General features: G+C 47.3%; 2 protein-coding genes across 3 annotated transcripts in view; both read left to right on the top strand.

The window, feature by feature from the left end:
- Nucleotides 1-587: 587 nt before the first annotated feature.
- THAP8 (THAP domain containing 8) lies at nt 588-15,140 on the top strand. The gene is made up of 5 exons (XM_081869204.1): nt 588-756; nt 4,105-4,297; nt 8,334-9,368; nt 12,610-13,315; nt 13,399-15,140. Exons 1-4 carry the CDS (start codon nt 674-676, stop codon nt 12,754-12,756), a joined length of 1,458 nt encoding a protein of 485 aa, XP_081725330.1. The 5' UTR covers nt 588-673; the 3' UTR covers nt 12,757-13,315; nt 13,399-15,140.
- A 3,633-nt stretch (nt 15,141-18,773) lies between these two features.
- Nucleotides 18,774-23,265, top strand: part of CLIP3 (CAP-Gly domain containing linker protein 3) — a 39,181-nt gene continuing 34,689 nt past the window's right edge. The window contains exon 1 of one of the 2 annotated variants that reach the window (XM_081869151.1): nt 18,774-18,918. The gene's annotated coding sequence lies outside the window, so the exon portion shown is untranslated. The remainder of the gene's footprint in view (nt 18,919-23,265) is intronic. The other variant, XM_081869150.1, reaches the window with a different exon arrangement.

Below are 23,265 nucleotides of genomic sequence, written 5' to 3'. Positions count from 1 at the left end.
TTATTATTATTTATTATTATTATTATTATTATTATTATTATTATTATTATTACTATTATTATTATTATTATTATTATTATTATTATTATTATTTTCCCCACACGAAATAAAATCCCAGGTGGGGGGGAAAACAGCCGCTCCTCTCTTGGCTTCTTGGACTCTCAACCTGTGGGTTCCCCCCCCCCATGTTGTTGAACTACAACTCCCATCACCCCTAGCTAGCAAGGCCGGAGCTCAGGGATGATGGGAGTTGTAGTCCAACAACATCGGGGGGGGGTGTCACAGGTTGAGAACCACTGATTGGAGGACCCCTCTTGCTCCCCGGGAAAATATTTCCAGCCTGCGACTGGCGTGGGCAACCAATTTCCCTATCTCTACCGTCTCACCCGCGTTAGCCCCCACCCACAGCTTCTCTGTCCTTTTTCCTCCCTATCTCTACGTTCCCACTCCGGGCGCGATTCCCCCCGGATGCCGGCTTCGCGGGCCCCGGACGCGCGTGCGCGGGGGCGGAGCCTACGGGTCGGGAGGAGGGACATGAAAGGGGGAGGCGCTGACGCCGCGACGTCAACAGCCGCCGGGCGCTGCTTCTTCTTCTCCTCCCCAGGTGCTGCCGAGGCCGCGTGAGGGAAGCGGCGCGGAGAGAGAGGGAGAGAGGGAGAGGGAGGCGGCGGCCATGACCAAGTACTGCCGGGCGCCCAACTGCTGCAACTCCGCCAAGGAGCCGCGGACCGACAACCGGCGCCTCAGTTTCTACAAGTCAGTCAACTTTCGGGAAGGGGGGGGGAGGGGGAGGGGGTTTGGGGGGAGAAACGGGGCGTGACGTCACCGGGGAAAACAAGAGCGCGGGGGGTTGTGACGTCGCGGGGCAGCGTTGTGACGACACAGGGGGGGGGAGAAACGGGGCGCGCGAGCAGCCAGTGCCGGTTTTATTTGGCCCCCCCAAAAAAAATTATGAGTCTTTGTTTCGAAAGGAACTTTTGTTCTTGCCCAATGCCAATGGCGTTTGCATTATTCAGTTTGTTAGGAATTAAAAAAAAAATCATTTTAAGTTAGAGCTTAATAATAATATGCTACTTCTTAATTGTGCTTCACTATCAATAGACTTAATTGTATTTGAGTTCAACAGTTACTTTGGTAAAATACGTATTTTGTGATGTGCCAATGGCTTGAGATAGCTATGAAGTCCATAAATTACCATATACAGTGGTGCCTCGGGTTACAGGCGCTTCAGGTTACAAACTCCGCTAACCCAGAAATATTACCTCGGGTTAAGAACTTTGCTCCAGGATGAGAACAGAAATCGTACTCTGGCGGCGCGGCAGCAGCAGGAGGCCCCATTAGCTAAAGTGGTGCTTCAGGTTAAGAACAGACCCCTGGAATGAATGAATTAAGTACATAACCCGAGGTACAACTGTAGTGCGACTGGGACACAACGGGGCCATTGCAACATCTGAAGCAGATGCAACAGCGTCTGAGGCAACTGTGTGCAAAGTTTTCTGGGAATAAACAGAGTGGGCTGCTGAGAGAGCCTGTTTACTAATTAAGCACATTTCTAAGCTGCTTAATATTTTGAAATCTCAAAACCATATTCGACCTCCAGAACGAATTAAGTACTTAACCCAAGGTACCACTGTATAGCATCTATTCAACAACAAAAAACAGCGACCATTTGTTGTGGACAAAGAACAGCTGGACATGTAAAGGACCATATTTCCTTCAGGAGCTGAGGGCCGCATCAAACCTCAAGCCGGCCCTGTGTGCAGCGCTTGAAACCTACCTGCACATGGGGAAACCAAGGAAGTGGGGAGGGCACTCCCCTAAAGGTGTGGGGGGTGGTGGGGATAGGGGGACCGCCCCCCTGGGTTGGGGGTGCTTTAAATCGGCCAACTTCCGCGGACCCAGGAGCCACACGTTTGGGGTCCCGTTTCTTAATCTTTCGCCATATATTTTGGTTGGTGCCCCTGTTTCCACCTGCCCTGGATCAGGCCATGACCCATTGGTGGGTTCCAGCCCACCAGTTGAAGACCAGTGCTTCAAATAATAATAATAAGAATCATTATTTTGTTAATTGTACCCCGCCTATCTGACCGGGTTGCCCCAGCACGCTGTGCAGCTACAAACATACATATCAAAACATTGCATATGAAAAAGCTTCTCTCTACAGGGCTGCCTTCAGATGTCTTATCTAATGGTTATATAGTGACTCAACTCCTTTACATCTGATACGAGGGCACTCCACCCTGCATCCAACTCCCGGCTGCAGCCTAGATACTTTGCTGCCTTGCTTGCATGACATCGTGTTAAGCCCGCCTTTGCCAACCAGGTGCCAGCCTCAGGTGTTTTTGACTACAACCCTATTAGGAATTGTAGCCCAAAATGGGGGGGGGGGGCGTAGCAGGCACCAGGTTGGTGTAACTGGCTTATCCCAGGGCCTGCCAAGCTCAACATATTAATATATTATGATTTGTTTTTAAGACTGTGGTCCTTGGAAGGAAGGACATCCCAGTACTTTTCCTCGAATTTCACTTCCTAGTAAGCAGCGTCCATGACTTCCACCACATGGGTTTTATTTCTTTTCACCCAACCTGAGGAAGCCAGAAAGAGGAACCAGAATATGTGGGTTTGGTTTTGTAACACGGTCATGTTGCATACATCTCAAGCTGCTTTGGTTGTCCGTTTTTGCAGAAAAACAAGATATCGGTACATTATTATTTAGTCTTTCATTTCTAGAGCTTCAGATACGGAATGCTAACCTTGGGGGTTTGCTCTTGAATGGGTAGTGAAGAGCCCTCCCTCCTTCTCAAAGGATTCTTTCAGGGAGCCTCCAGATTGCTTCACCCTCCTGTTATCTTCCTCCTTCTTAAATCTTGAATAGCTGCGTTTCTAAAGCCACTCAGTAGTTGCTAAGGCTCCTTAATTCACTCTCTCCTTGATAATAGGAGACAAGCCAAACTAGACCAGAAGCTGGTGATAGGAGAGCCTGACGGGTGGGGTGGTGGCTGCTTTTTGCATTTCTTTTGGAAGTGCAGGGTGGGACTAAATATGGACATTAGCCCTGAGCCCTGGGGGAAGAATAGTTTAATCATCCTCTCTCTGCCCTCCCGCCTTGCTATTCCCCCCCCCACCTGTAAATCTTCCTCCTACCTCATTTTTCCAGTGGGACTATTGTAAGGGGGGGGGGATTTACCTTGCTGGAAGCAGGGCATGGTCAGGAAAGGAGCATCCTCTTCCCCAGCACTAAGGCTGTGTACATACCTACGCCTTTAAAGTACATTGAGAGAACATTCTTTCCCCCAAAGAATTCTGGGCATTGTAGATTGTTATGGGTTGCTGAGAACTGTAACTCTGTGAGGGGTGAACTGCAGCGCACAGAGTTTTTTTTGAGGTGAAAGGATGTGTTTTGAGTGTTCTCTAAAGGTATAGTGTGTGCAGAGCCTATGATTCCGATCTGATTCACGCTTGCACAACCTGTGGCTGCTTTTTAAATAAGAAGCAAAGAGATTGGATATTCAGACACTCAGCTTGTCTCATTTGACTGTTAAGGTGTGTATGTCTCCCTTGTAAAATGAGGGTGTCCCACATCGTGCTATGTATGTGTTCGACAAAAAGGTGCTCAGGTGTGTCAGTATATTTATTTATTTGGCACCAGCCATGCACGTGCTCCCTTAAAAAGACCAAAAGGCAGCAGGCAGAGGCTGGCCCATAAGGGCAAGTATGGTTTTGCCCCACCTTAGTCTGCCCTCAGCCACCACCTGTCTGTCTTCTGTCTTAAATCCAAGCCATAGGGTGGCACTGCTATGCCAACTGCATCTTCTTTAGTCTTAGCATTGCCCTTGTAAAACTCAGCAGGGAGGGGACAGCTCTGCCTGTCATTGGCACTGCCTCTGCCTGCTGTAGGTCTTCCTGCCTTCTGTCCCAGTAGACACCAGACACCCCAGTGAAAGGACAGGTCCCTTCCCAAGAGACTTACATGCTAGAGAAAAAATTAGGGAGACCGCAGGTGACCTGGAGGGGAATGGAGGTCTGGGCCAAACAGGGGAGGAACATGCATTTATTTCAGCTACAGGTGTGTAGACTTTGGCATTTATTCACTCCTCCACACAGGTTTCCTCTGCACAATCCTGAACGTCTCCAGCAATGGCTCTCCCAGATGAACCAGGAAAAATGGGTCCCGACGAAGCACCAGCACTTGTGCAGCGAGCACTTTGCCCCGTCCTGTTTTGAATACCGGTGGGGGGCGCGCTTCCTGAAGCCTGACGCTGTTCCCACCATCTTCCAGACCTCAGAAGGCGCGCTGGTGAGTGGTTGGTCACCTGCCAAGAAACTATCTTGGAGAACTGCCATTTTCCAAGCTGATGTTTTTGCTGTGTGGTGTATCCATAGCTTAAGGACATACCAGAGGAGCAGGGATCCTCTGGCCCAAAGCTGTGCCCATGTTTGCCTCTGGATATGTCTGCCTCTGGCACATGGCCCCCGGGAGGCTGCTCCTTAAACCACACGGCCCCTGGGCTGGAAAAGGTTCCTTGGCCCTAACATAGCATTTAAATAAAATCTCTTTGGAATTGGAGCCTTTTCTGTAGTAGATGCTCAGGGTGGGTTATAGCAGTGAAAGAAAAAAACGAGTTGGTGGCCGAAGAGTGTTTTTTCATTTGTATTTCATAAAATGTATACACTGCTTGATTGTAAAAGGGGGGGATCCTCAAAGCAGTTTACAAAAAATGTATCGAAATTAACAAAAAGAATGCAAGACTTTCAAAAAGTTGAAACTAAAAACAGATTAAAACTTGCACTGGCATTCTAAACACCTGGGTAGGCTTCTCTAAGCACAAGTGTTTCTAGCAAGGGAAAGTGCCAGCCTGATATCAATGGGTGTTAAGTCATTTTGGTTGTGCGCTCAAATTTAGCAGCCGACAAACCCACAGCAGACGGCTGGTTAAATTTCAGAGTGGGCCTGGTCATGTTATTATCCTATGTTAAATCTCTCCACTTTTGTGCTTGGGAGATTCACTTGCTAATGACAGAAGTTCAGTCTGTACTGGATCCTTGCATGCCACTTTGCTCTCACAAACTGTTTATGCTGATGACATTAGTTAGATCCAGCCTGCTTTCTAGAACTGCCCCCCCCCCTTTGGTGGCTGCTATATATATATATATCTCAGCTGCGCAGCATCTTGGACTTGGATCCGAGAGCAAACAAACCTTTGCCATGTGATTTGTAACACAGAATAATAAACACCGCAGAGTATTGGGTTAAGAGGTGGATTTGTGTACGTTCCACTGCTGGGAGCATGTTTTGAGGGTAATAACCGCTGTGTGTGCACACAGCAAAGCAGTTAAAGCCACGTGTCCTAAACACTGGGCTATGTCAGGTGAAGATCAAAGGCTGGCTGAAGAGAGACCAAAGCCCTGAGTGTAGAAGGATGATGCCCTGATCTTTTCCTTGGTTACTCAGGTTCTGCACTTCACATTGTAGAAATGTCTGTGTTTATTTGAAACACTTTTACCTGGCTCTTGTGAGATGAGTGATGGACAAAATGGTCCCTGCCCCACAGGCTTACAATCTTAATAACGGGACACAAAATGGAAAAGAGCTAAGGTAGTAAAAGAGCAAAGAGGCATTGGTTCTTAAGAGAGGAGCAGAGCTAACTGAGTGGCGCTGCTTTCTCATCCCTTCCTGTGCTGCAGACTGATGGAATGTTTTGGTCTCTCTCCCTTGTCCCCCCGTCCCCCACTTTCCTCTGTGGGCTCCTGTAATGGGTGACCTGGAGTAAGAGTCCTAAAACTGGAGAGGAGGCGTATCATCTGGCTGATAATGCTTAGCCTCTAAATAGTGCTCTTTCAGTGCTTAAGGTACACAGGTAATGAAAACCTCTGCAACATATGAGCATTATTATCAAGGCCTTGCTGACTATCTAGAAGAAAGGCAAAGTCATCTCCCAGGTGTCAGTTGGATGTCTTGCTTTCTGAAGCATCATATGACAAGCGGGCATCTGCTCAGTCCCATGTGGTCATGCTGCCCTCAGAGGCAAAAGCACAGCGTGAAATTGGCTGGGACGGAGGTGGTGGCAGTGGTGGCAAACTCGTCTCCTGGCAAACAAAGGCCAGACAAAACCCATGGACTCCTGGTCACTGTCCTCAAACAGTATGGGATGACTGGGGCTGCAGATACACCACATATTTAAAGCACATCATCTCCACCAAAGAATCCTGGGAAATGTAGTTTATCCCTCACAGTTTACTATTCCCAGCCCCTGTAACAGACCACAGTGCCCAGCATACTTTGGGAGAAGTCATGTGCTCTATGTATGATGTATAAGAACGGACTGGCTGCCTGCTGAGTTTGTAGCTCTGGTGGCATTTGGACTGGGCACTTCCAGCTCACACCGAAGTTCTCCACCCCCTCTGGCACTGTAGCAATGCAGCAATCCAGCAGCCTAGATGTGGTCGGGAGTGGTCTTCTGCTATCAGCCCTCCCACCTGGATGCAGCAGAGGAAAGGGAAAGGCTGGGAGACGCCCCCTCCATTGCCTCTGCTGGGGCCAATTACCGTATTTTTCGCTCTATAAGACGCACCAGACCACAAGACGCACCTAGTTTTTGGAGGAGGAAAACAAGAAAAAAAATACTCTGAATCTCATAAGCCAGAACAGCAAGAGGGATCGCTGCGCAGTGAAAGCAGCAATCCCTCTTGCTGTTCTGGCTTCTGTGATAGTTGTGCAGCCTGCATTCGCTCCATAAGACACATACACATTTCCCCTTACTTTTTAGGAGGGGAAAAAGTGAGTCTTATAGAGCAAAAAATACGGTATATATTTTTTATCACCGTAACCTACCCCTAGGTAAAGGGCAGATAAGAAATCACATGAATAAGTCACCCTTCGGTTCCTCAGAAACCATTCTATTCAGGGCATGAGGCGTTGATGTAGCTTTATGTAGAGCTAGTGCAGGCTTCCTCAAACTCGGCCTGCCAGCTGTTTTGGGACTACAACTCCCATCATCCCTAGCTAGCAGGACCAGTGGTCAGGGATGATGGGAACTGTAGTCCCCAAACAGCTGAAGGGCTGAGTTTGGGGGTGCCTGAGCTAGTCCTTGAATTTCCAAAGAACATAAGAGCCTTCGGGATCAGGCTGGTGGCCCCTGTAGCCCAGCATCCTGTTCTCACAGCGGCCGACCAAATGCAAGCAGGATTTCAAGCACAAGAGAACTTTCCCCTCTTGTTGTTTCCAGCAACTGATATTCAGAAGCATTGTTTCCTCCCAGTTGTGGTGGCACAGCAGAGCCATAATGGCTAGTAGAATAACTAGGCCTGTCCTCCTCCATCAATCTTCTCTTAAAGTCGTCCGCGTTGGTTGCAATGCTCGTCTGTTGCATCAGAGAGTCTTGTGGTACCTTCTGGCCCAACACATTGGGTTTTTGTTGTTGTTGTTCGTCTTGCGTCTGTCTTACGCCGCAGTAAATCTGTTTAGTCTATTTTAAGGCACCACAAGACTTTTTGTGGTTAGTGCTTGAATGTGCTTCTTCCCCTGTTTTCTCTTTTTCAATCTGTGTCTTGCCTCTTAGACAAAACCTGCGAGCAAAGGCTGTGGGGTGTTCCTACCATCTTTGCACAGCTCATAGGAAATATCAGGCACTTTAAAAACAAGGGGAAGGAATGCAGTGTGGGGTTCAGGGCCTCCTCTTGTCTAGCTCACCTTGTGGGGGGATAGGTAGAGATGTGCTCTATGTGGGGCTACCTTTGAAGGTGACCTGGAAACTACAACTAATCCAGAATGCAGCAGCTAGATTGGTGACTGGGAGCGGCCGCCAGGACCATATAACAATGGTCTTGAAAGACCTACATTGGCTCCCAGTCTGTTTCCGAGCACAGTTCAAAGTGTTGGTGCTGACCTTTAAAGCCCTAAACGGCGTCGGTCCAGTATACCTGAAGGAGCGCCTCCACCCCCATCGTTCTACCCGGACACTGAGGTCCAGATCCGAGGGCCTTCTGGCGGTTCCCTAATTGCGAGAAACAAAGTTACAGGGAACCAGGCACAGGGCCTTCTCGGTAGTGGCGCCCGCCCTGTGGAATACCCTCCCAACAGATGTCAAAGAGAAGAACAACTACCAGACTTTTAGAAGACATCTGAAGGCAGCCCTCTTTAGAGAAGCTTTTAATGTTTAACAGACTACTGTATTTCAATGCTTTGTTGGAAGCACCCAGAGTGACTGGGGAAACCCAGCCAGATGGGAGGGATATGAATAATTTATTATTATTGTTGTTGTTGTTGTTGTTGTTCTTTATTATTTATTATCTTGGAAGGACAGCTGCTCATTTGTCTGCTTTCGCTTTTGCAGAAGAGGGAAAACCCAGCCAGGACTTCCTCCGATGTCCCAGCTAAGAAACTCATCATTGAATGCCAAGGGGAGAGGAGCATGCCGGGACCCCAAGCCATAAGCCGCCCTGAGCCCAACTCCCTGGAAACGCTTGCCATCGCCATTGACCCCAGCGTGGCAGCTGCCCCAATCTACGTGGAGACCCAGTCCTCCGCCTCAGACTTCCATGCCCTCTCAGGACCCTTGGTCGGGGCTGTGAACCTGCTGCCTTTGGTCCAAATCGTGGAGCCCCTCAAGGCCGTGACGCTGGCTATGTCTTCCCCGGTTGATGCCAGCCAGCCTCTCCCGGACCGGGTGGAGCAGCAGGTGGTTGACTTCTTGGCCTCACTGCCGCCGGCGACCCTAGAAGCCACGCCGGGCTCGTCCAGGGGTGCCTCTGAGCCCTTTTCTGCAGAGGTGGCTGTGCCCTGCGAGGTGGTGGCAGCTGCCAACCAGCCGCCGCTCCAGGCCCTGATGGCCGACCCAGCCATGGCGACGGAGCAAGGGGCGCTCATCATCGAGAATGTCTCCATCGAGCCGTTTCTGGAGACTGATCCCTCCACTGCCGCTGTCCTGCGTTCCCTGCAGGAGCCGCCCGCCGAGATGGTGGCGTACTTCGAGACCATCCCGACGGCGCCCATCACGGCCGCCGCCTCATCCGGCGTGACCCCCCCTGAGACGGTGCTGTCCTCCGCCCTGAGCCTCCCCATTGTCTCCACAGTCCCCATCGTCTCCAACCAGGCGCCTCCGAAGGCCCCCCCGGCGGAAGAGGAGAAGCTGGAGGAGCTGAGCTCGGCCGAGTCCTTGGAGGAGCAGCTGGAGGAGCACCGCTACCACAAGCACGAGGGGACGACCTCGGAGCTGGTGGAGGTGGTGATGGGCCTTCAGAAGAAGGTGAAGGTTCTCCAGCAGAGGCACCGCCGGCACTGCGCAAAGCTGGAGGCCATGGAAGGGGTGGTGGAGCAGCTGCGGAAGGAGAACCTGGTATCCGAGGAGAAGCTGAAGCTGCTGGAAATGGTAAGCTGGCTTTGCAGGGCGGCTGGTCTCCTTGGGCTGCACCCCAAGAGAGAGAGGAGAGCACGCGTCCGAGATCAGGTCTGCTGGGATTTCTCAGCTTCTGCCTTTTCCTCTTTAAGCATGCCGTTTCTAGGCCTCATGAGTACAGGTTGGGAATATATATAAAAGGGAAGAAGCTTGAAATAATCGAGGAAGGTAAGTAATGGGTTTTGGCAGGAGGTTCTTTTTAAAACACACACACATAAGTTTTCCAATTTAATGATGATGATGATGATGATGATGATGATAATAATAATAATAATTTATTATTTATACCCCGCCCATCAGGCTGAGTTTCCCCAGCCACTCTGGGTGACTCCCAATAGAATATTAAAAACACAATAAATACATCAAACATCAAAATCTTCCTTATACAGGGTTGCCTTCAGATGTCTTCTAAAGGTTGTATAATCATTTCCTTGACATCTGATGGGAGGGCGTTCCACAGGGCGGGCGCCACCACCGAGAAGGCCCTCGGAGCTGGACCTCAGTGTCCGGGCTGGACGATGGGGGTGGAGATGCTCCTTCAGGTATACAGGACTGAGACCGTTTAATCCAATAAAGGCCACATTAAAAACATTCCGAATTATAAAATAATAAAACATTCCAAATATTAAGCCAAATCATAAGTCTTTGTTTGACTTCCTACGCTGTGAGGCTGGAGGATTGCCATCACCTCACATTTGCGCTGCTTTCTTAATTAGTCCATGCTGTTCCCATAAATCAATCTGATGTTACTCCTTCCTTCGTTTTCACGGCGAGTTATATCAAAACAGTTTCTATGTGGTTGTTTATTTTCTTCCATGTCTTTCACTTTCACTTCTCCATGCCTGTATTATCCAATACGACATGTCTCAAAATGGAGGAAATCTGGCTTTCTGCCCATTGTTCCAGGCCTAAGTCCAAACCTCTTCGTTTCATCTCATACCGGAACAGATAAGCCTGTACTTTGGCTAGAAGCCTCAATTCCCATCTTCCGCTCTTAAAAGTCCATCAGAATTTATTGCAAACTCATATATCTTTTCCACACAGTTAATAATTAGATCAAAATTATATCAGTATTATAGTACAGTACCATCTTGCTTGTGTACATAATCGGTAATAATGATGATAATAATAAAATTTATTTATTCCCCGGGCGGAGCCAGGCTCAGGGCAGCTAACATCAATAAAATTTTAGTAAAAACATAATAAGGAAAAAAAGAAAAAGAAAAATTTAAAATACAGGTTAAAATGCAATTTAAAATGCAGCCTCATTTTAAAAGTCAGACTTTCCGACTTTCCAGGGGGGTTTGCCAAGTAAAGTAGCAAATATGCAGTATATCAAAAAGAAACAAAGGAGGCTCACCCCCTTCCTGTTCCAGCATACCAGTACCATAATAAAGATAGTCTCTCTTCCATGGGTTTTGGCGGGGGGCTCTTTCCTTGGTGAGGGCATGTGTTGAATGGTCCTCCTGGTCCCCTGCCCAACCTTGAGCTAAGGGTTCCGCAGCTGTTATCCACGATAGAGCCTCCAGTTACAGGGGCAGTCTAGCTCACAGTCGCATCCAGAAGCAAGATGGTGAATGAGACGAAGCCGCTTTGGCCTGCTCCACCAAACCCACCCTTGCATTCATCACTCCTGTTATACAAAAATCTCCAAATGGGTCCGAACTTCAATGTCTAAAACCCCTGGTAGAGGACAAGGATCTAGAGATCATGCTAAGGGTGGCCAAATTCTGTGCGACTGCCATAAAACTTAGGGAACAAGCTGTACAGTCAAAATGATTAAGGTTTTAAATGAAAATTTTAGGTTATATTTTAGTGATCAAGATTTAATATATATTTTTAACTGCCGCTATATCTAAATTGTCTCTGTTATGCCCAATTGCAACTCAATGTATTCCTGTTGTGCTTTATGATTTTCCTGATATTGTATGTGAGCCGGAACTGGTCTGTGACCATAATAATAAAAATTCACCCTTGCACCTGCCCGTTTCTCTTAAAGATCTGGAGGGTGGCATGTTGCCTAGTCTTGGCTTCTGCATTTATTTCAACAACTTACAGGCCACTTAATTACAGGGGGTTGGACTGGATGACCCTCTGGAGCCCTTCCAGGTCTACAGTTCTGTAATTCTATGAACCATAGCTCCACGGTAGAGCATCTGCTTTGCTTGCAGAAGAGCGCTTCTGGATCAGGCCAGTGGCCCACCTAGTCCAGCATCCTGTTATCACAGCGTCCAATCAGAAGCCTATTATGGGAAGCCCGCAAGCAGAACCCGAGTGCGAGAACCCTTTCCCCTCTTGTGTTCAGCAACTGGTATGCAGAAGCCCTGCTGCTTCTGACCGTTTTATTGCTGTAAACGGCTTAAATGAATATTTATCTAATGACACAGTGATATACAGATATTTTCCTAAATGAATAAACCAACAAGGTGTCGAGGACCCTCTTTATTTTTTTAATTTTTATTGGAAGTTTTATTTACAACATAACATAAACCCCCCACCCCCCAATACAGAAATCCACCCTCATTAAACGTGAACATACAATGAGGATAACATACAACAATACAAACAACCAAAGAAAAGACTTCCTTTATCCTGTATCTGGCCTCCTTATTTACTACTACTACTACTACTAATAATAATAATAATAATAAATTTTATTTATATCCCGCCCTCCCCAGCCGAAGCCGGGCTCAGGGCGGCTAACAACAATAAAACAGTACAACAGTACAACAGCTGTTTCCTTTATGAATAATTATTAAGATTTTTTTAATTATATCTTAAATATCCACAAAGTTTCCTGCAGACAATAATCAAAACAAGTCCAGGTATGTATTTTAGGGCACTATTTTGCAAAGTGTTCTCTGCATTTCCCCCATGCTTTTTGATACTCTTGTCTAGTGTGATCTCTAATTGCCTCAATCTAGCCAGTTCAATATACTCTTAACAGTTTGTCTTGCCATTCCTTTTTTGATGGCACAATTTCTTTTTTCCAGTTTTTAGCAGTTAGGATCCTTGCCGCTCCTGTGGCAAAGAGGAATATTTTCTGATCTTCTCTTCCTATACCTGTGTCCATTATCCCTAGTAGAAAAGCTTCTGTATTTTTCATAAAGTTAACCATTTTTTAAGCTCGTCATATACTATATTCCAGAAGCTTCTGGAAGCTTATTTCGGGGACCCTCTTAACCTCTCCCGCTCTGTTCTCCCCCTCACTCAGGCCTGCCTACAGTCCAGCACTCTTGTCCCCGAAGCCGGCGCTGCTGTGGCCATCATCTGCCAGGACAATGACCAGGCGCTGCTCTACGCCGTGCCCCAGCTCCCAGAAGAAGGGAACGAGACCATCATCCACGTGGAGGAGCAGTAATCTCGGAGGCGGCAGAGGGCAGTCGGGACCCAACCCTCGTTGCGTTCCGTTTGGCCGAAGGCACCCGTCAGGGAGGGTCCCGGCACCTACGTCTTTTGGCTGCGAGAATCTCAGGCCTGGCGCCACCGGGCCTCTTCTGATTTCAGCTGCCTAACCCGATGGCCTTATTGCGACGGCACCTTATTTTGCGGGAAAGTTGCCTGAAATAATTGTACATAAAATTGTCTGGGTGGGGGGAATTGAGCCACTGAGTGTGTGTGCGTGTGTGTTTGCCTTCTCTTCTGCGCCTAAGCCTCGAAGCTGCTGCCACCGCTGCCTCATTTGTTGTGATAACTGCTGCTTGGTGTGAGCCAGACTGTCCTGGCCAACTTGCTTTGCTAGCAAGGCAAGGGCGGACAGGCCCATCTTGGCGGCTGAACTGCTGTACTGCTTTTTGGGCACCTGAAATTGCCGCACTTTGATGTTGGGCTCTCCTAGGTGCCTTTCTAAAGGGCTCAACTTCAGGGCATCTCTCTCTCTCTCTCTCTTTATCTTTTTCTCTTTCTCTCTTCACAGATAGGTAGCCGTGTTGGTCTGCCATAGTCAAAACAAAACAAATTCCTTCCAGTAGCACTTAGTTGGTCTTTAAGGTGCTACTGGAAGGAATTTGTTTTGTTCTTTCTCTCTTCGTGTGTGTGTGAGAGAATTGCCCCCCCCCTTCCTGCTTCCAGCAGAACTTAGCACACAGACGGCTGGTATCTCTGCATTCTCCACACTTATCAGAAGGCAAAAGTATTTGCTACTTGTCCCCATAGACCTTTCATACCTGGGCACTTGTGGGATCATAAGGCCACCCAGTGCCTGGGAGCAGGTGGTATCCATACAAGGAGGGGGTTGAGAGAGGAGCAGAAAGGAATCTCTCACACACACCCTTTGTGGAGAACATGTGGTGGAAGCCATTAACAAGAGGCTGCGATGAATGACAATCCCACATGCACGCCTCCTACAAAAGCAGATCAGTACACAAGAACATGGCGCCATCCACAGAGCTGAGCTGCGAAAGTGTTTTGAGCGTTCCAAGCGACTCATTTTCATGCTTTTCAGCTGCTTGGCAGATTTCGTAGTAACGGAATCGTTTCAGAGTCGGCGCTTGCGTTGACCCATTGCAGCTCCTTGCGATCTCTTGAAAAGCGATTCTGTTCAGCCGAGTATACTGCAAAGAGGCCACGTCTGACTGAAGGCGACGGCTCGGTAGGGAGATTGTAGGGAGCAGCCTGTCACAGCCCTCTTAATCTAGCAAACTTCAGAGAAGTGCCAGCACAGTGCGCTTCAGAAAGGCCCGCATTTGACCTCCATAACTTATAGCGCAACCACGGAGGTCTGCCTATTCTTGAGCCCAACTCGGGTATTTAAATTCCTCACATGGGCAAGGAGGTTGCCTCCCCACAAGGTGGGAGAGCCAAACATCTGCAGCAGAGAGCCTGTTCTGCTTATGTAACCCCCCTCCCTTTTCTGGCGATCTAGAACCCTGGAAGATCAGGATTCTAGAATCCACAGGGAGCCTTCCAACATGTGGAAGGCAGTAGTGCCAGCTGCAGGGAACATGATGGAGGGCCCCATCCCGTTTTCCCCGTCACCTGATGCAGCCACAGCAGGGTGGGGAAAAGCTTTGGCAGGAAGTATCATAGCTGGTTTGGCTAGGGCTGTTGTTTCCTGCTAAGGACCCATTGCTGCGTTGAATGTGTTCTGCGTCCTATTCCAAGGATCCTGACGCATCCTTGCTGGTTCAGATGGAAGGTCCCCTCTTAATCCTGCTCCCCATGATGACTTGCCGGGTGCCCCTCGCAAGGCTGCCAGTGGGGCTTAAAGGTAAATAGTCCCCCTGCCCCACAACCAGCGCTCAGGGGCAGATTCTCACGTTAGCAGGTGTTGCTTCCCTAAGTCACTCTCAGGTCGTCAGGGATGATAGTGGAAGGCTTTACAGGAATCTCTGCTTCTCCTTGGGTTCTCTCTGTCTTCTATCTAGACTCCTTTGAGCTTTTCTTTGAGGATGTCCTCTTGCGGCTACCGTCTTAGGTTTTCTTGTCATACGGTATTTTTGTCCCATAGCCAGCCAAATAAAGAGTTGTTTTGAGTTCGTGAGTGAGTGGGTGTTACGATAAATCTTTTTTTAAAAAAATGTTATTAAGGTTTTGCTTTTTTAAAAACAACAACACGGGTCTCTGTAACTGAAAGTTAATCCAGGAGTAGGAGGAAAGGCTGAAAATTAAAACGCGACAATGTGATTGTAGATCTTGGTGAGGGGCAGAAACTGATGGTGGGACGAACCTCACTGGGGGTGGTGGGGGTGTTAACAGTGCTGTAATACAAAAAGAATTACCCTAATAAATGGAATATTGGAAAAACGGGGCAACGGTTGAGAATCCTTCTGTAAGTGGAAGCTTTGGCTGTGTTAGAACTTGAAAGAATTGAATGCCTGTGCTTGGATACCCCCTAAAAAAAGTCCCAAGGAAAGGTAGGAATTGGTGGCACAAGTTGTGATGGATGTTAGAATTCTTTGGGAGAGTTCAGAATGCGATGCCTGGATTTTATTTTTTTTATATTTTATTTATATCCCACTTTTCCTCCAAGGAGGACTCAGGGGCTTGCATGGCTGTCCCCTTCTGCAATTAATCGCCACAACAATCCTGCGTTAGACTGAGTGCGACTCTGCCCAAGCTCACCCACTGAGCTTCATGGCTGGGGGGGGGGGGATTTCAGCCCAGGGCCCCCCAGGTCCTGGTCCAGCTCGCTGACCACTCAGGGAACTTGCCTCCACTTTAAAACAAGCCGGATGCTTTTTAAATGAGCGGGGGTTGGTCTAGATAGCCCCTGGGGGTCCCTTCCAGCTCCTCAATTCTACGATTCTATTTGGAGGGAGCCTCAGGTTGGTGAAGAGGCTGTTCTAATGGGCAGGAAGCCCTGCCTCTCGCTGCTCCCTCTGCAAACCGCTGTTGGGTTGTGATGATTTCACTTACGTTCACGTACTGCAAACAAGGAAGCCCTCTTAGGGTAGCTTGGCATTTAAATGCTCCCTTTTTGGCTACTCAAAGAGCCTGGTGGATCCCAGAACGGCTGCACACTCAACATCTTTCGTATCCATTTCTCCATGCCATTCCCATTTTAATTACCGGCATACCATTTTATAGATACAGCAAGTGTAAAAATGTCGGAGACTTGGAGTAGAGGCTTCTGAAGTTGATTTGTGGTAATGGCTCCTTCGCTGCCAACTGAATTCCTGGCAAAACCTTGACTGTCATCCCAGCTGGAGGGGAAACAGACGCGTTTGGGCAGAGTCTTCAGATGGGGCCACTTTGCCACTGCTCTCAACATCTGTAGCATGGGTAGGCAAACTAAGGCCTGGGGGCCGGATCCGGCCCAATCGCCTTCTCAATCCGGCCCGCAGACGGTCCGGGAATCTGTGTTTTTACATGAGTAGAATCTGTCCTTTTATTTAAAATGCATCTCTGAGTCATTTGTGGGGCAGAGGAATTCATTCATTTCCCCCAAAAAAATATAGTCTGGACCCCCACAAGGTCTGTGGAACAGTGGACTGGCCCCCTGCTGAAAACGTTTGCTGACCCCTGATCTGTAGGCTGTTGGTGGTAATTTGGGGACCATAGCTGTACCACTGGAGAACATGCACATATGAATATTACTCATATATATAATCCAGTGCCGGATTTATGTATAAGCTAAGCAAGCTATAGCTTAGGGCCCCACTCTCTTGGGGACCCCCAAAAAAATTAAAGGGAAAAAACTGGATGTACATTTCCAAAATATAAGATAAAAAATAAAACGACATTCATACAGCAACAGCAGCAAGTGGCTTTAGATCCCTCTGAGGTCCATAAATTACCATACAGCATATATTCAACACAAAAAACTGACAATTTGTTCTTGGCAAAGGACAGCTGGACATAGAAAGGGCCCCATTACCTTCAGGAGCTGAGGGCCTCATCAAACCTCAATCTGGCCCTGATATAATCCCACCTTCCCCCCAGAACCAGGATACAAGTGGGTTTGCAAAAATAAAAACAAATACAGATAAAACATGGCTAGAAATAAGCAAGGATGGTTCTAACGTAGTTCGGTTTCCTATGGAATAAAACAATTTTTTTTTTAAAAAAATGTACAGTGTATTAAAATGCAGACAGTTAAACCCCCAAGCCCCAGTACTACAGCCCAGTATGAAATGAGAAGCGGATGTCACGTTGGAGCGCACTGTGTGCGCATCCTTACAACAGATCCTTGTAAAATGCCATGTGCAAATGTTTATTGGTTAGAGCACACGAAAACAAATCAGGGTAATAGAAGGCTGTGCGTTAAATGTAAATTACAATACAAGTACAATGAGAAGAATTGTAAGTCTTTTATTTAGAAATTCAATGCGGCCTAGGACCTACGTACCTACAGGACTGCCTCTCCTGGTCTGCCCCGTGGAGGACCTTAAGGTCCACAAATGACAACATGTTGGAGGTTGCAAGGTGGTTAGACTGGTCTCAGCTAGGGCCAGGGCCTTTTCAGTACTGGCCCCGATTTGGTGGAAGGCTCTGTCACAAGAGACCAGGGCCCTGCAGGACTTGACATCTTTCCGCAGGGCCTGCAAGACAGAGCTGTTCTGCCTGGCCTTTGGTTTGAACTCAGTCTGACCCTTATGTTTCCCTCCACTTATGGTCTTGATCTATGGGCTACTTTTAAAATGAGGCTGCATTTTAAATTGCATTTTAACCTGTATTTTAAATCGTGTTTTTTTTCCTATTATGATTTTACTGTAATTTTAGTGGTGTTAGCTGCCCTGAGCCCGGCTCTGACTGGGGAGGGAGGGGTATAAATAAAAATTATTATTATTATTAATGAACTATTGTAAAGGTAAAAGGACCCCTGACTATTAGGTCCAGTCGTGGCCAACTCTGGGGTTGCGGCACTCATCTCACTTTACTGACCAAGGGAGCCGGTGTACAGCTTCCAGATCATGTGGCCAGCATGACTAAGTCGCTTCTGGCGAACCAGAGCAGCGCACAGAAACGCCATTTACCTTCCCGCTGGAGCAGTACCTATTTATCTACTTGCACTTTGATGTGCTTTCGAACTGCTAGGTTGGCAGGAGCAGGGATCGAGCAACGGGAGCTCACCCAGTCACAGGGATTTGAACCGCCGACCTTCTGATTGGCAAGTCCTAGGCTCTGGTTTAACCCACAGCGCCACCCGCGTCCCTAATGAACGATTGTATAATAATGCAAATTCTTGTTTTGTAGGTGTGTGTTTCCCCCCTCTTTCTTTTTTGTCTTAATCTTTTCTTTTTTTACCTTTGTATATGTATATATATTTGTATTTTATTTCAATAAAGATGATTAAAAACAAAACAAAACAAACCAGGCCAGCGAGGTTGGCCACCGTGGGAGGTTGCCTGAGCTTGCAGTGTGAAGAACTGGAAGTCTTTTATTTAGAAATCCAATGAACGGTTGTATAATAATGCAAATTCTTGTTTTGTAGGTGTGTGTCCCCCCCTTTCTTTTCTTGTCTTAATCTTTTCTCTTTGTTATCTTTATGTATGTACAGTGGTACCTCGGGTTAAGAACTTAATTCGTTCCGGAGGTCCGTTCTTAACCTGAAACTGTTCTTATCCTGAAGCACCATTTTAGCTAATGGGGCCTCCTGCTGCTGCACCACCGGAGCACGATTCCTGTTCTCATCCTGAAGCAAAGTTCTTAACCTGAAGCACTATTTCTGTTAGTGGAGTCTGTAACCTGAAGCATCTGTAACCCGAGATACCACTGTGTATATATATATATATATATATTTGTATTTTAATTCAATAAAGATGATTACAAACAAAACAAAACAAACCAGCCCAGTGAGGTTGGCCACCGTGGGAGGTTGCCTGAGCTTGCAGCGGTGCAGGGATCCGACCCCGGGACTTTCCCATTTCCCTCTTTCCCTCCCCCCCCCTCCGCCAAGGAGGCGGGCCGAGCATCCCTCCGTCTGGTGCTGATGCTGCGAGCGAGAGGCGGCGCCTGAGCGTTGCTGCTGCCTCCATTCCGCTCTGCGCGCGTCTGCATCCCCGTCTCCATCCCCGTCGCCCCAGAGGCAGGAGGGCGCGCAGCAAAGGCCCCCTCGGAGGGGACGCCAGCCTCCCACAAGGTAGGTGATGGGGGGCTGGGGGGGACCTCCATCCATCCCTCCCCATCGCGGAGGGAGAGGCAGGCAGCCATCTCGAGGCGGGGGGGGGGGGAGATCTCGGGCCCGGCCCCTCCATCCAGACCTTCAAGGATGCAAACCCCGCACCTGCGCCACCAAGTCCAGATTCTCCCCATCTCCATCCTTGCCCCCCCCAATACAATCTCCGCCCCCATCCTCAGGGCTACCTGTTCTCCATAGACCCCCCCCAACGCATTCCTGTATCCTTCCCAGCCACGCACACCTGAACCCCCCATCTCTAATCTGCCCAACCCTCCTCCCTTTCCAGTATTTCCCATCGCGCCCCATCTCCATTCCCAGTTGCACCTCGCCGTGGATCGCATCCATGACCGTAGACCCCATCCTGACACCCCACCCTCCATATTCCAGCACTCTGCCCTTCTTCAACAACACTCCTATTTGTGGCTCCAGAATCACACCCGTTTCCATCACTGGCATAGAGGGCACACCCTATTATTATTATTATTATTATTATTATTACTACTACCACTATTCGACGGGCATCTGCAACTGACATATTGCCATATCCCCCAGAATCCCTCTTGTCTGCCCTCTTCCTCGCTCACACCCATCATCCACTCCTTGTAAACAGCACCTTCCAGTGGGGTCCCCACCCAAAGCACCCCATTTCCCTCCTGTATTTGCCACCCTCTCTCCCCCCAGCGGCTTTCTTTTCCGCCTCCTGGCATCCCTTTTCCTTCCAGATATTTGCTTGCCTAAAAACAACATGGCCATTTCCCATCTGTCCCCACCCCCTAGAACTGCCTGTCAAGACAGGCGAACCATCCCTGAATATCTTTGACAGCCTCCGAAGGCCGCAGGTTCAGTGTGATGGAGAAATAAAAGGCAGCGTTCCTACGTTAATCCCTTGCATGCTTACTCGGTAGTAGGCTCCACTGTCTGCAGCAGGGCTTACTCCGTAGTAAGTGTGTTGCACAATCAATTATAAACACTTAAATGAAACACTGTCCCAACACATTCTCAAGATGTTATTTTATTTTTTGTTTTAAACAAGAGAAACAGTTCCTTTGAGCTTAGTTGTATATTTTGCTTTGGCATGGGACCGGGTCTCTTGCATAGTAAATTAAGAAAACCAGGCTAGCTGTGTGTGGGAAAGTGTTGTGTAATGGTTAGAGTATCAGACTAGGAACTGGGAGGCCTGGGTTTGAATTCTCGTTAGGCCATGAAGGCTGATTCTTGGGCAGGGTACTGTCTCTCAGCCTATCCTACCTCACGGGGGGGTTGTGTGAGGATAAAATGGGGAGGGGAAGGACCTTGTATGTAGGTACTGTGAGCTCCTTGAAAGAAAGGTTCATAGGTAATCATTAAATCAAATAAATAAATAAATAAATGTGGAAGGGGAGTTGATTGAGAATCACCAGTATACAAACATGTCTCTGTTTTAATCTGTGAAACCCAGGAAGATACCTAAGGCACATGCAGCCAAACTTCCTCTATAAATCCTTAAAGAGAGGGATTTTTAAAAAAATAAATCCTTGGCAAATAAAGAGTGCTTTTGGGCATGTGTTTATTGTGGGATGGATGCTCCTCATATGTGGACATTTTTTGGAGAGTCTGCACAGCATCCTTGGCATCTAAATGCCACCCCATAACCTCTCCCCCCCCCCCCGGCCCACACAAATTTAATCAGGACTTACCCTTTCTGGGGAATACTTGATAAGTTAAAACAAAACCTGTTGCCAAAGAAGCATCTGCGATATCTGAACGATCTGTTTACAATATCAAGCCCCCATCTGGATGCGCTGAAAAATGATTGACGTTGTTTCCTACGCTGTCCATTGATTCTTCCCGACAGCTCTTTGTGCTCAGAAAGGAAGATTTGCTCATATTTCTACCTCTGGATATGCATTCAAACACATAGAGTTGTGTTTTTTTTAATGTTCCAAAGGAGGCTTGGGAATAGCAGTTTTGCAAGAGAGCAGTCAATTTTAGGGATTTCACAGTGCCCATTGGGCACTCCATATGGAACCAGAGATTGTGGTATCTCCTGAAAGCTGTGCTGTAAAAGGATGTGATATTACGTTTGTATATCCTAGTCAGTGTTTGGGGACGCAGTTTTATATCTCTAGTTGAGAGCTGCCAAATCAAGCAGCCCCTTAAACTGAAAATTTTGCCGGTCTTAGTCTGTGTACATGCTATAACTCTAAAGCACATTCAAATAACCTTCTTTCCCTCAAAGAATTCTGGGCCTGTAGTTCGTTAAGGCTTGCTAGGAGCTTTAACTCTGTGGGGGTTAAACTACAGTGCCCAGAATTCTTTGAGGCAAATAATGTGCTCTGAATGTGTTTTAAAAGTGCTTAGACTGTAAACCTGCAGGAAGGCCGATTTTGCTTCTAAATTGTGACTAAGCACCTTAAACAGATTTTGAGCACATCATCGTTATCCTGATTAACATCAATAACACCAATGTGCCTTTTGAAGGAAGAAGAACATGAATTTTACAAAATCCTCAGTTGTTAAAAAGACAAGAGCCTGCTTAGAGCCTGATATTTTCCAAAACATATTATTTATTGAAAAATAAAAAATACAAAAGTACAAGTGCACAAAGTAAGATAAGACACAAAAAAGAAGAAAAAAGAATAAATAGTACCCATGGAAGAAAACATAACAGAAAAAAGAGATTGTGTACAGAACATAAAAGGGGGGGGGGATTGTTGTTGTAGTTAACCAGACCTTAATCTAATATGGTATTTATAAAAATCAATTCCATATATATAGAGAGAGGGAGAGAAAGAGAGATATTGTAATATACTGCAATATACTGTAATATACTGTATATATAAAAATCAATTCCAAATATCATTAAATTTGTCCATGGCAAGTCTACGTTTGTACACAACTTGCTCACGTGTAGCAGGTTTGCGGCTCCCTTTAATGACTGGATTGAAGATGTGCTTAGAGCCTCGATATTACCGTCATAGTAATGGGTTGAGTCTTCCAGCACAGTGTTCCGAAGCGTACAATGAATTTCAGAGATATAGCCACGTTAATCTGTTATTGTCCACTCTATTGTGGCGCAAGCTTTGGTTGGCTAAACCCCACCGTGCACCTGATGGGCTCAGCCTGTGAAAGCGTACGCCACAAAAGACTTGAAGCTGCCGCTGGACTTTTTAGGGTTCCAGATCAAAATAGTGTTTGCGGTGCTGTTTTGCTGCGACAGCTCAGGTGTTATGGGGCAGGCCTCTCTCCTGTTCCTTATCATCTCAAATCTGGAATGGCTCACAGGTCCTATCTGTCGCTGCACTGCTAAATAAATGGTATGCCCTGCGGAGGACCTTAAGGTCCACACATGACAACACTTTGGAGGTCCCATGTCGCAAGGTGGTTAGACTGGTCTCAGCTAGGGCCAGGGCCTTTTCAGTAGTGGCCCCGACTTGGTGGAACGCTCTGTCACAAGAGACCAGGGCCCTGCGGGACTTGGCATCTTTCCACAGGACCTGCAAGACAGAGCTGTTCTGCCTGGCCATGGTTTGGTCTCAGTCTGACCCTTATGTTTCCCTCCCCTTAGGGTTTTGATCTATGGGCTACTTTTAAAATGAGGCTGCATTTTAAATTTCATTTTAACCTGTATTTTAAATTGGTTTTTTCCTATTATGTTTTTACTGTAATTTTATTGGTGTTAGCTGCCCTGAGCCTGGCTCTGGCCAGGGGCAGCGGGGTACAAATAAAATTTATTATTATTATAAATAAATACTTGCACCCAGTGCTTTCCCCCCCTAAAAATATTTAGGGGGTACTCTCATTTTCCTACTCATATTGAAATACTGCCCCTCAGTGAGGCCAAACGTAGATTCACAAAATGTTTAGGGGGGGGTGCGTACCCCCGCGTACCCCCAGTAAAAAAAAGCAATGCTTGCACCCTTTCCTGGAGGTGTCTGCCTGATAATGCTTTTCATAGAATCAATAGAATAATTGTGGAGGTGGAGGGGACCCTGAGGGCCATCCATTCCAACCCCCTGCAGTGCAGGAGTCTTTCACCCAGGTTGGGACTCGAACCCACAACCCCATTCTCTACGACTATTTATTTATTTATTTATTTCAAAAATTTTATTCATTTTATAACACAAATAAAGAACACAAACAGAAAAAACAAACAATACAAACAGATTCTTGTCTTATCCTTATTTTTCTAAAGATTGTTAGGTGAGCTTCCCCAAATGCCCCCCCCCATCTGATTTTCATTTTACCTCATCTTTAGCAGTTACATATATCATAATCTCAAACCATTTTTTTTATCACGCTTACTTTAACCATAAAAATCTTCACATT

This window comes from Podarcis erhardii (genome assembly GCF_964252035.2).
Source record: "Podarcis erhardii genome assembly, chromosome: 7".
NCBI classification, from domain to species: Eukaryota; Metazoa; Chordata; class Lepidosauria; order Squamata; family Lacertidae; genus Podarcis; species Podarcis erhardii.
Note: the sequence above shows the minus strand (reverse complement) of the source record. Positions and strands in the feature narration are given on the sequence as shown.